The sequence below is a fragment of the Odocoileus virginianus genome, chromosome 21 (genome assembly GCF_023699985.2).
Source record: "Odocoileus virginianus isolate 20LAN1187 ecotype Illinois chromosome 21, Ovbor_1.2, whole genome shotgun sequence".
NCBI lineage: Eukaryota > Metazoa > Chordata > Mammalia > Artiodactyla > Cervidae > Odocoileus > Odocoileus virginianus.
The window spans coordinates 44,265,514-44,277,690 of NC_069694.1; the positions used below are offsets into that span (position 1 = coordinate 44,265,514).

Consider the following 12,177-nt stretch of genomic DNA (forward strand, 5'->3'; position numbering starts at 1 on the left):
ATGATTTTGCACTATAAAATTCCGTTCATTCACCTACCAGGTATTTATACAGTGCCTACCTGCATCAAGCACATTTAGGCACTTGTTCTGTATACATCTTATACAAAACAGATAAAAACCTATGACCTTATGGAGTTCATAGTGCAGAGGGTAGAAATAAATGAGAAATTCTATGTGTAATAAGTAGGTAATTATAAGATATTAGAATGAAATAAGTGATATGAAAAACAACATACTATGATTTGAACAAGGAAAAGAAGTGATAGTCATCATTGTTGCTGAATGCTACCAAACTCACCAGAGTTTGCACAGGCTTCTTCTTTTCAAAACTAAGTTTCCTCTCAATAAAGGTAGCATTGTTATCCTTCACAAAATTCAGGTTTTGAACCTCTTCTAGTACTCGAGTCTGAATTTCAGAGACGCTTGAAGCCAACCGTGGTACCTAAAGGTAGAAATGATATGACATTTCTCTTTGGACACTCACTCTAGGGAGACTCTAGTCACTATAGAAGAAGTCCAGTTGTACTGGGTCCACCGTATTAAAAGATCATGTTGAAAGATCCAGTGGGGGTGGGCTGGAAGGAGTGGGGTGTCTATGCAACCCCAGCTATTCCAATCTCCCACTGCTTGAGTCTTCTATCATCATCCGACCACCAACCTTAGACAATGGCCTGAGGAAATCTTTGTAACACTTCAGTCCCAGTTATTATCTGACTGAGACATTGAGAGTCACTACCTGACCCCAGTGAACCCCAGAAGTATGAGAGACAATAATAAGTGACCATTGGTTGTTTCAGACCACCATGTTTGGTGTAAACTCTTATGCAGATATAGACAACTGAAACTGTTTTGAAGCAGTTAGATCCCAAGATTCTTTCTCCATCTCAGTGAATCTTGGAGACTTCCATACTTTAGCAGAAGATGGAAATTTTCTTCTCTGCAAATAGTAAAATGGAGAGTCTCTAGACTGGGATACTAGGCACAAATGACAGTGGGGACCCGAGTTAGAAAGAGGGTCATTAAGTGAGTGGATATAGACTGGATCCAGAGACCCTGCCAACCAGGCTTCACAGCCAACCATTACCCTTTAGACAGAAAACTTGAAAGGACATCTCTGAAGATTCTGAACAACCCAAGAGGAAAGACCTACTGATGGCTATCACCAGGAGTTCCCAAATGAAGTTGCAATCAGATTGCTCCACACACTAGTGGACACTCAGAAACCTCTCCTATTTGCTCACATATAAAATCACTCTGGCACTATTTGTAATAGAAAAAGATTGGAAATAGCCCAAATATCTATCAATAGGGACAGATTAATATACACAAGAATACATGCTGTGTGATTTCATTTATATAAAATACAAACCAGGCCAAACAGTCTGTGGTACTATAAGTCAGAAGAGTGGTTACCTTTGGATGACTGTAATCTGGAAATTATAGTTCCCTAACAGGGAACCACAAAAGGCTTATATCTAGATCTGGGTGGTAGCAACTCAGATGCATATATATGCAAACATTCATTGAGATATACACTTCAGATAGATGCATTTTACTGCATATAATCTTATAAGCTACACTTTAATTTTAAAAGTTTAAAAATAGGAAGGAGGGAATTAAAAAGTTAGAATAGGGGACTGATCAGAGAAATGCAAATCAAAACCACAATGAGTTATCACTTCATATCCACTAAGACAGCCATAATGAAAAAAAAAGACAGATTGAGGAAATTGGAACCCTCAGTCATTACTATTGAGAATGTAAAGTAGTGCAACCACTTCAGAAAACAGACTGGCAGTTCTTCAAAAGGTTAACATAGAGTTAGCTTATGATCCAGAAATTCCACTCCTAGGTATGCACCCAAGAGAAGTGGAAACATATTATCCACTAAGAACTTGAATGTTCATAGCACCATTATTCATGATAGTGAAAAAGGAGAAATAACTCAAATGTTCACCAACCGATGAATGGATAAATAAAATGTGATATACCATAGAATGTAATATTTGGCAATAAAAAGAATTAAGTTGTAAAACACATTGCAACATGGACAAAACTTGAAAACATGATACTACGTGAAAGAAGCCAGTCACAAAGAACCGCATGTTGTAAAAGTCTCGTTATACCAGATGTCCAGAATAAGCATGTCTGTTGAGACAGAAAGGAGATCTGAGGGTGTCTGGGACCAGGGAGGCCAGGAGAAAAGGGGAGTCACTGCTAATGGCACAGTTTCTTCTGGGGGTGATGACCATTTTCTAAAATTGTGGTGATGGCTGAACGATTCTTGTGAATCTACAAAAATCATTGAATTGTACATTTTAAACAGGTGGAGTGTATAGTATGTGAATTATATCTCAATAAAGTTGTTACTAAAAAATATTGTACAACTGCAGTAGACATATAAAAGACTATGCAGTAGACATGTGAAAGAAATGATAAGGCTATGTACTGACATGGATGTTAAACACAAGTTGCAGAAGGGTACTATAGCTTGCTAGTTTGTGTAATAAAGAAAATACATATTTGCATTTAGTATACTTTTAATGGCACAACAAAAACAAACTAATATCAATGGGGGTGAGACCAGGAGATGAGGTGGTTTAGAGTCAGAATGGGTGTGAGACCGCTTATACATTTTTATATAGCTTTTCCTCTTGAGCCAAGTAAATGTAGCACCTATTTATCCAACTTAACTTAATTCAGAGGATAATTTAAAAGTTAATTATACAATATATTTTTCTCCAAGTGTTCATTAAACATCTAACCAGCTGAAAGATAAGTAATACACTTGAAAGGCCAGGTAACAAAGCTAATCTTTTTTTTTTAAGTTGATATTAGGCTGTAAATATCTTTCTTCTTTTTCAGAAAATGATTATAAAGTTATATCCTAAAGGAAAGTTATGATATATAGTTTTAGGTATATATTTTATGTATTAATATATCTATGTTTTATATATGCATGCACGCTCAGTCACTTTGGTCGTGTCTGAGGCTTTGTGATCCCATGGACTGTAACCTGCCAGGCTCCTCTGACCATGGGATTTTCCCAACAAGAATATGGGAGTGGATTAATCGCCATTTCCTCCTCCAGGAGATCTTCCTGACCCAGGGTTGGAACCCACATCTGCATTGCAGGCGGCTTCTTTACTGCTGAGCCACCAAGAAGCCCTGTTTATATATATATGCACATATTTCTCTCTCTCTCTCTCTCTCTCTCTCTCATACACACACACACACACACACACACACACACACACACACAGACATCAGGGTTCTATTCCTCATAGAAAAACAAAAGCAAAACAAAGACTGGTTTGACGGACATCCTACTTCTGTCACTACACTGAGATGGCCTTAGTTTTGGACTCATGTCTTAGTCATGGTTAACGTTTAGAAACTGTTGAATAGGAAGATAATACAAAATATAAATTGATAAGCTTCAAGATCGCATCAGGCAGATGGAGCTACATTGGCTCCGCCAACGAAGGGAGCCAAGCTGAAAGGTGTTTGGTGTTTGAAAAGGAATCTCCCAAAAGATCTCCGTGTGTGTAAGTCACAGTAAACCGGCACCAGGAAACTTGCTTTTAGCTTCCTGTGGGGTAGGGGGACAAGGAGCAGAACCCTCTGACTGGCTTCAGTTGAAATGGACACCACACACGTGCACACACACGTGCACACACACACACACACACACACACACACACACATACCCAAGCCCGCTGTGAGCAGGCTGCTTGGCGCGGCGTGGTTTCTGCCAGAGCCCGGCGCGGCGCTTACCGGCCGCGTGGCGCTGTGAGCCCGCTGGGCCGCGGCCATCAGGTCCCTGAGCCGGGTGACGAAACTGCACAGACAGTTCAGCAGGACCCTCCGCGCGGCCACGTTGAACACCTGGAGCTCCTCCACCAGCTGGGCATTGAGCGCCTCATATTCCCTTTTGGCCAAGTCTGACTCATCCGCCGCCGCCCGCTGCAAGTAGCTGTTATAGTCCAGCAGTTTGTCATAGCGTTTCTGGATTAGCTTCTGAGGCCCTGGGAACAGGGACAGCAGGACCGACAGGGGCGTCAGGACGAGCTTCTGTAAATGAGCTGCCTGCCAAAAGAGCAAAACAACGCCATCACGGGGAGTAACACCCAAGTCAGGAGCTGTTATCAATAGGCTTGCTGCCTCCTCGCCGAAGCGCAAAGGGGCAGGAAAGTACCTAGCCGAGTTCGAAGATCAAGGGATCATGGTGTGTGTGTGTGTGTGTGTGTGTGTGTGTGTGTGTGTGTGTGTGTGTGTGTGTTGTCTAGCTAAACCTGTGCAAGGACCTAAAATAGCAACTCTAGACTCTAGCGTTGAAACTGAAGAGTGAACAGGAAGAAGAATACAAAAGTTGAAACCTGCACACTCAAACTACGCTCCACCCTTCTCTCCACAACCACTGACTTTTCAGTGGGGTCATCTCCCTCCACACTTTCCCCTTCCCTTTCTTTCTAATATCAGAGCCAAGTGGAGCTCCTCCCGAATATGGGGTTGCAGGTAATCTCCACCTTGGACTACCAAACCTGTATTATTAATAATGCACATATCATTCGCTTCCTTTGCTAGCAATGAAAGGAGGACAGTTGGTCTTAAGAGAGGTTATGTCCAGTTCCTCCCACACCTGCACCCCCCGCCCCTTCCCTGTCTACCCTGCCGGTTAATTTTGGTATTGTATCCTCTATACAGAGAGTAGCCCCTTATTACAGGTATTTTGTTCCTGTTACAGAAATGGCCAGATAGTTATTGTTTCCTCTTTAAATACCTTGCAGGATTAAGCTGATGCTGATCCTGTGTCCTAAATTGTTATATTTGTAGGTCTGAGTCATTGAAAATGAACACCGAATCACTGTCTAGCTCCATGCCAGCACCTGGGCAGTCTAGATTTAATTTCTTTTGTTTCCTCTTGCCTCCCCTCTGTTCTGAAGTCTCCTATGTTTGCTAACTACCCAGCTTTTCCCTTTATCATATGTGCTTGGGCATCATGATTAGGCCATAGCAATTTGGAAAAAAGGATTTCTCTTTTGTACCCTGAAAGATGTTCTAGGGAATCAACATCTGAGCAGCAGTTTGTATTAAATAACTTACATGATCCCTGGTAGGGCTTCCCAGGTGGTGCTAGTGGTAAAGAACCTGCTTGCCAGTGCAGGAGACTGGGGCTAAATCCCTGGGTTGGGAAGATCCCCTGAAGAAGGATATGGCAACCCACTCCAGGGTTCTTGCCTGGAGAATCCCATGGACAGAGGAGCCTGGTGGGCTACAGTCCGTAGGGTCACAAAGAGTCGGACATGCCTGAATGACCTAGCATGCACTCATGACCTCTGGTAACTTTGTCTGAACTCATGGGAACTGGAGAAGAGGAGGGAAACCAATCTCATATTGGTGCCAGCAATAGCCAGCACAGATTAAATTTGATATCTAGCTTATAAAATAATCAATATACACCTGCATATTATTTAATGAGTCTGTCAACTAAGCAAATAATCTGTTTACTGTTCTGGGATGAATTACTGTGTTTGTGATATAGTTGAATGAATAATCTAATTACAATTCTCAGTCACTCAGCCATGTGTGATTCTGTGACCCCATGGACTATAGCCTGCCAGGCCCCTCTGTCCATGGAATTTTCCAGGCAAGAATACTGGAGTGGGTTGTCATTTCCTTCTCCACTGATTACAATATTAGAATATAGTTTCAATATGTATGTTCTGTGACCCACAGACATGAACCAGTTCATCTGTACATAGGAATTATGATTGGAACAAATAAGAACCAGATTTTATTCTAATATTTTGTGCTATACAAAATGTGTAGATAGATATCTCTCATGGTTAGATAAAAACAATTGCTCTGCCTTTAGATAGATTTGAGTGCTTAATATTTGATTTTTTAAAAAGAGTTCAATACACTTTATTCATACAAAGGTACTTTTATACGCAGCTTTCTAATTTAGCCTAATTTATCACCCTGTGGTTTTATGCAAGGTAGGGAAGGACACCATATCTCTTCATTCTGTCAGGTTCTGGAGCATGCTTGATGATGGGGAAGCTATATACTATGGTCTTACAGGGTGTTCAATAAATATTTATCACCTTAATGAGTCGGAATTAAACCAGAGAGCAAACACGTGAGGACTTTTCTAAAATGTGCTCACTGTAATTAAGCTCAGAAAACATATAAAGAACTAGGCACATTTTTTCCATTTAACATGTTATAAAAACTCTCTCCTTTCTCCTTCCCTCTCCCACCCCTTCCCTCCCTCCCATCCATCTAATCTACCATGTTAGTTTCAGATGTAATCATGAGTTTCCATTACCCAGTGCCAGGAAAGCTAGATGCTTCTGGGTGTTTTTCTACTGGAGTGGGTGTTGTATCACTTCTCAGGATTTGAAAATATGAGATGGCAGACATTTACTGGGGTTCAGAGCCTGATATGAAAGCTAAATATCCTCCAATACAAGGGCCACTCAATGAAGATTTGTCTGATAATATCAATACAAAAAAATGTCATTTTCAAGAACCTTCAGAATGATGGAGGAGTCTATTATATCTTTTTTATAATACTTGAAATGTTACTATGAAATAATAATACCTATCTAGCCCAAGATACTAAATTAAAATAAATAAATCTCAGACTAGTTTGCTGCCCAAATACTTTCTTGCCCCAAACATGTTTTTAATGATTCCCAATTTTTGCTTTATAATTCTGTATATTTTATATAATTCTTAGGAAACAAATATTTTACCACAGAACAGAAGATATATGACTCTTAAATAAAAGCGCTTTCTGAATAGAAAGGCCTTACTTGGCTTCACTGGTAGCTCAGCTGGTAAAGAATCCTCCTACAATGCAGGAGAAGCCTGGTTGATTCCTGGTTGGGAAGATCTGCTGGAGAAGGAATAGGCTACCCACTCCAGTATTCTTGGGTTTCTCTGTTAGCTCAGATGGTAAAGAATCTGCCTGCAGTGTGGGAGACCTGGGTTCGATCCCTGGATTGGGAAGATCCCCTGGAGAAGGGAACAGTTATCCACTCCAGTATTCTGGTCTGGAGAATTCCATGGACAGAGAAGGCTGAAAGGCTACAATCCATGGAGTCGTAAAGAGTTGGATACAGCTGAGCAACTATCACTCTCTTACTTTCCAGTGTATAGTATGTTAATAAAAGTCATCCTCACAGACGATCTTCACTCCTCCTGTAAAAACTCTAGGCATTTCCAGAGACTCCTGTAAGAAAATCATAGCTTTCTAACTTAATAAATCCCTAATATACCATATGCAGACTTAAACTAAATGTTGATTTTAAAAGCTGCACAGACACTAGATATCCTACAAACACAGTCTGGAGCCCTCTTAAATTTTGATTATAATAAAAGCCTCACAAATCCACTTCAAAATATTTAATGATAAAAAAACCTCCTGTTTAAATCTACTAATTTTGACATTAGTATTTGCTTTAGTGCACGTTTTATTTTTAGTTCCAAAAAAGTAAATGAAAACCAGCTTTTCTTCTCACCCTACTATTTCCATTTGCATTCATCTGTGAATATAAATAACTTACAAAGTCTTCAGAGGGATTTGGGGCATTATTTGGAGACTCTGAATAGCCACTCTCCTCCTCATCTTTGTTGTGTGAAATCTCCTGGAGCTCCATCATGCTCTGCAGAGCTAAAGGCATGGCATCCTGGAAGCCAAGAGCAAAGTTACCAAAAGTGCAAAATTCTGAAGTCAGTACAGGAAATGCATCCCAAATGTGCACTTCATCAACATAACTGTTACCACTGAGAGAAAAAGACAAAGGGAAGGAAAAATTCCGTAAACACTTTCACAATCAGGTTACTTGTAATGACCTATATCCTTACTTTTCCCCTTGTCGCTTTCTCATATTGCTCCATTGGTACAACACCCTTTTTTATTAAGTAGAGTCCATCTTAAATTCCCTCGTTGGCCATTTTTCATCATTCAGTTCTTACAGATCTTTTATTTTAAAAATCACTCCTCTTTGATTTATGTCATCATTTTCCTTGATGAATTTAATCTTCCTTTAAGAGAAGATGATGACACTTTTGTTGAATCAGTTAGTGGAAATATAAGACTTTTCTGTAGATGTTCCCAGGAGGCACTGACTCCTTAAAAAGTGTATCAGGCACAGGGTTTCCACTACCCTCTGGATGTTATAACTATGGTTTGATTTCCCTTTCACAGAAGTCAGGGCTTTAGGAAGAGATTAGCAAATCTAACTGCAAAATTAGGTTTTGCATCAGTTAATAATAATAATAATAATAAAAAGAATGTGGCTGTTGGTTATGTAACATAGAACCTTGTCTCCAAATCACTATGCCTGTAAGCTTAATCTTCTGTTGGTGTGATCATCTATTAAAGCATGCAAATGTCTTCCAAAACATATCCAAGAGAAAAACTAGAAAATAGGAAGGGACCATTTATGAACTAGGACTTCCTAAGTGGCTCAGTGGTAAAGAATCCGCCTGCCAAGGCAAGAGATATGAGCTTGATCCCTGGGTGGGAAAGATCCCCTGGAGAAGGATCAGAGTTGTAAAGGGGGTGTTACAAATTACCAGTTATAAAATAAATAGAGGTATTTGGTTTGTCTTAAAATTGTGTGATCATATCTCCATTTGGGGGTTGACTGGGAGGTAGCCTACAGCTAACTTTGAGATGCACATGTGGGTTTTTGTGGTTTTTATGATCATGGCATCTGGTCCCATCACTTCATGGCAAATAGATGGGGAAACAATGGAAACAGTGACAGACTTTCTTCCCTTGGGCTCCAAAATCACTGAAGATGGTGACTACAGCCATGAAATTAAAAGATACTTGCTCCTTGAAAGAAAAGCTATGACCAACCTAGACAGCATATTAAAAAGCAGAGACATTACTTTGCCGACAAAGGTCTGTCTAGTCAAAGCTGTGGTTTTTCCAATAGTCACATATGGACGTGAGAGCTGGACCATAAAGAAAGCTGAGAGTCAAAGAATTGATGCTTTTGAACTGTGGTGTTGGAGAAGACTCTTGAGAGTCCCCTGGACAGCAAGGAGATCAAACCAGTCAATCCTGAAGGAAATCAACCCTGAATATTCATTAGAAGGACTGATGCTAAAGCTGTAATACTCTGGCTGCCTGATGAGAAGAACTGACTCATTAGAAAAGACCCTGATGTTGGGAATGATTGAAGGCAGGAGGAGAAGGGGACGACAGAGGATGAGATGGTTGGATGGCATCACTAGCTTGATGGATGTGGGTTTGGGCAGGTTCTAGGAGTTGACGATTAACAAGGAGGCCTGGTGTGTTACATTCCATGGGGTCACAGAGTCAGACACGAAAGAGAGACTGAGCTGAAATAAACTTATGGCCTTTATATTATGCACTTTTTACTTTTTAATTTCTCTAGTTTTACTTTTTCCCCTCTTTTGGTTTTCTTTTTTCTCTCAGTCCTAATCTTGAATTTGCGAATTTGTGCTTTAGGGCCAGGAAAGACATATGTTGGTATAGTCAAACAAATAACGTTTCTACCTTGTCTGCCACTTAGCATATTATAAAGAAACTATGTTAATGGTCCAGTCCCATGTGGCAAGCATGTGAACCATGCTTGTCCCACTGTGTGATGACTTAGATTAGGGGAAGGATGGAAGAGGAAGGGAACAGAGAGCAAAACCCAAGTCTTTGTATTAGCTTCCTTCACCAGCACCTTGGAGCCTCCCAAATTTGGTACAATAGGTGTCATCATATAAATGAATGAACAGTCACATCTACTCCTTATTAAAACCAGAGACATCAAGACCTTCTTGTAGAGAAACATTGAAAAGAACAGTGGTGTCTCACCCACCTGTACGTGTTGAAGACAGAATGAAATGTTCTTCACACAGTGCCTCACAGTCTTTTCTAAAGATCGAAATAGCTTTTCTTCTCTGTTAAAGGTATTGTCTTTCACCTAAAGTATAGATGACATTATTTATTTTTATAATTCAAAGGAATCTGGCATATTTTTTTTAAGAAAACCACGAACCATGTTGGCCCAGCATGTTACCAAAAAAACTCCTTGTTTAGGTGAAAACTTTTCATACTATGCTGACTGTCTTAACACAGTCCTTTCTTTGTCCAGCACATGACACAACTAATGTTCAATTAGTGCAGCAAAGCTGTGTGATGCTTTTCACATTGCTTCACCTAGTCACAGTAGCTGTGGGATGCGAAACTTCCCTCTAGAGTTTTTAATGGCATGCATTATATGTGTTCTCTTAAATTACACTGCATTCATAGGTCTATAAAATAATAAAGTTAAAAATGAAAAATTAAATTAAAATAAAAATTTGATCTGTTGAATAGAATTTATCATTTTGCTCATCCCAATTTATTTCCCAGTGGTTACTCGGAAAATATTCTTTGGTTCTTGGCTAAAGAAATATGATAATTCATTATCAGCTCAAATTTGAAAGATGATGAATAATCTTAACAAAAACAGTTCCGGTGGTAAAGCTCTGCAGAGTTACCATTGTGATCACATGTGTTCAGTTTTTTGTTGTCATTGGTATCTTACATGTATACCTGTTAGCAGTCAGAAAAATATGCTTTTTATGTGCTTGTGGCAGTTTCTAAGAAGACATTATTCTGTTAATGACAAGAAATATTTCTTGACATTCAAAATTATACAAAAAAAGATCAGAACCAGCTTTGTATCGGCAAAATCTGTGTGAACAAACACCTGTTTTATGGAATATGGTATACTGGTTAATAACTGAAGGTGTTCTCAGTTCTTACATCCATTAGTTTAGGTGGTTGACCTTAGAACTGAATGCGTAGAAAATGGTGACATTTTATTTTAATATTTTTAAGTCCTTTAATATTGTTTATCTGCAAAGCTTTTCATCAAATAGGCAGCCTCATTCTTTGTAATCCACACAAAATTCATCACCCTCTGCCCTAGGAGCTCTATGCTGTGAGCCAGTTTGAAGGACATGCTTGGACAGATTTCTTTGAAATGTAGTTTTCAAGGACCAACTACTTTACTCTGTGCATCCTGGCTGGGACCCAAATGATGCTCAAATAAGAGTTTCAAGGATCATGACGTGAAAAATATTGCCCGGTTCTACTTCCCTATTTCCAAGCCTTCTCATGCTGTGCTATTTTGCTGGAATATGCTGCTGTCTGTTTTCTTTCCTGCAAAGTCGTTTGTTTTTTTTAAGGACTTGCTCAACTGCCGCCCCTGCTACAACTCCTTCCGTTAATTCCTGTTCTTTCCACTCCAGAAAATTAATTGCGGCCTCCTATGTGCTCTCACTAGTTAATGATTTAAGCAATTCTCTCCATTGGTGGATTGCAAGCATTGGAGAGGAAGTTATTTTTTCTTAATAATTACAATTTGTAACATTTACTAAACACTAACTGTGTTTTCAAAGAGTTAAGAGCCTGCCTACAGTGTGGGAGACCTGGGTTCAATCCCTGGGTTGCGAAGATCCCTTGGAGAAGGAAATGGCAACCTATTCTGGTATTCTTGCATGGAGACTGCATGTACTAAGGAGCTGGCGGGCTATGGTCCATGGTGTTGGAAAGAGTCGAACATGACTGAGTGAATGACACTCACTTCACTTTCAAATGTGTTTTCACTTGTACTAAAACCTGTCTTCCAATTTCTCATTTAAGTCTTACACAACCCTATGAAGTAGATACTATGATAACCCCCATTTTAGAGATAAAGAAACAGAAGTTCCAGGAGGTGTGGCAGACATTTTGAACATTCCCTATGTCAACCTTCTACCAATAGAACCTGCACTTTTCGTTTAAGATGGACACACAGCTGCCCTGGTAGAGACAGCCCTTCCCAGGCTCCCTCACAGCTGGTTCTGCCCTGGTAACTGGGTTACAAGGCAAATTTGGGCAAATAGGATGTGAGCGGAAGTGATACATTTCATTTCTGAATCTTGGCTTACAACATCGTCCTTGGGACTTTGACTGAAGACGTGGCAGTGAACCAGCTTTAATGAGGCAGATGAAGACAATATGTTAGGGAACAGCACAGTACAAAACTGGGAACTGGGATCCTGGAGGATCTTGTGTAGCACAGCCCATCTGGACGTTTATAAGAGAGAGAAACAAATGACTATCTGACTTAAGCTGCTATGTTTTGGAATCTCTCTGTGACCTAA

The 12,177-nt window shown here is 39.9% G+C and overlaps 1 protein-coding gene across 1 annotated transcript in view; it reads right to left on the bottom strand.

Moving 5' to 3' along the window:
• The window catches only part of ARHGEF38 (Rho guanine nucleotide exchange factor 38), a 140,844-nt gene that overhangs the window by 13,301 nt on the left and 115,366 nt on the right, over positions 1-12,177 (bottom strand). The window contains exons 8-11 of the mRNA XM_020901215.2: positions 9,861-9,965; positions 7,578-7,700; positions 3,778-4,089; positions 299-442 (exon numbers count right to left, since the gene is read on the bottom strand). Coding sequence (XP_020756874.2) covers positions 299-442; positions 3,778-4,089; positions 7,578-7,700; positions 9,861-9,965 — 684 coding nt within the window. The remainder of the gene's footprint in view (positions 1-298; positions 443-3,777; positions 4,090-7,577; positions 7,701-9,860; positions 9,966-12,177) is intronic.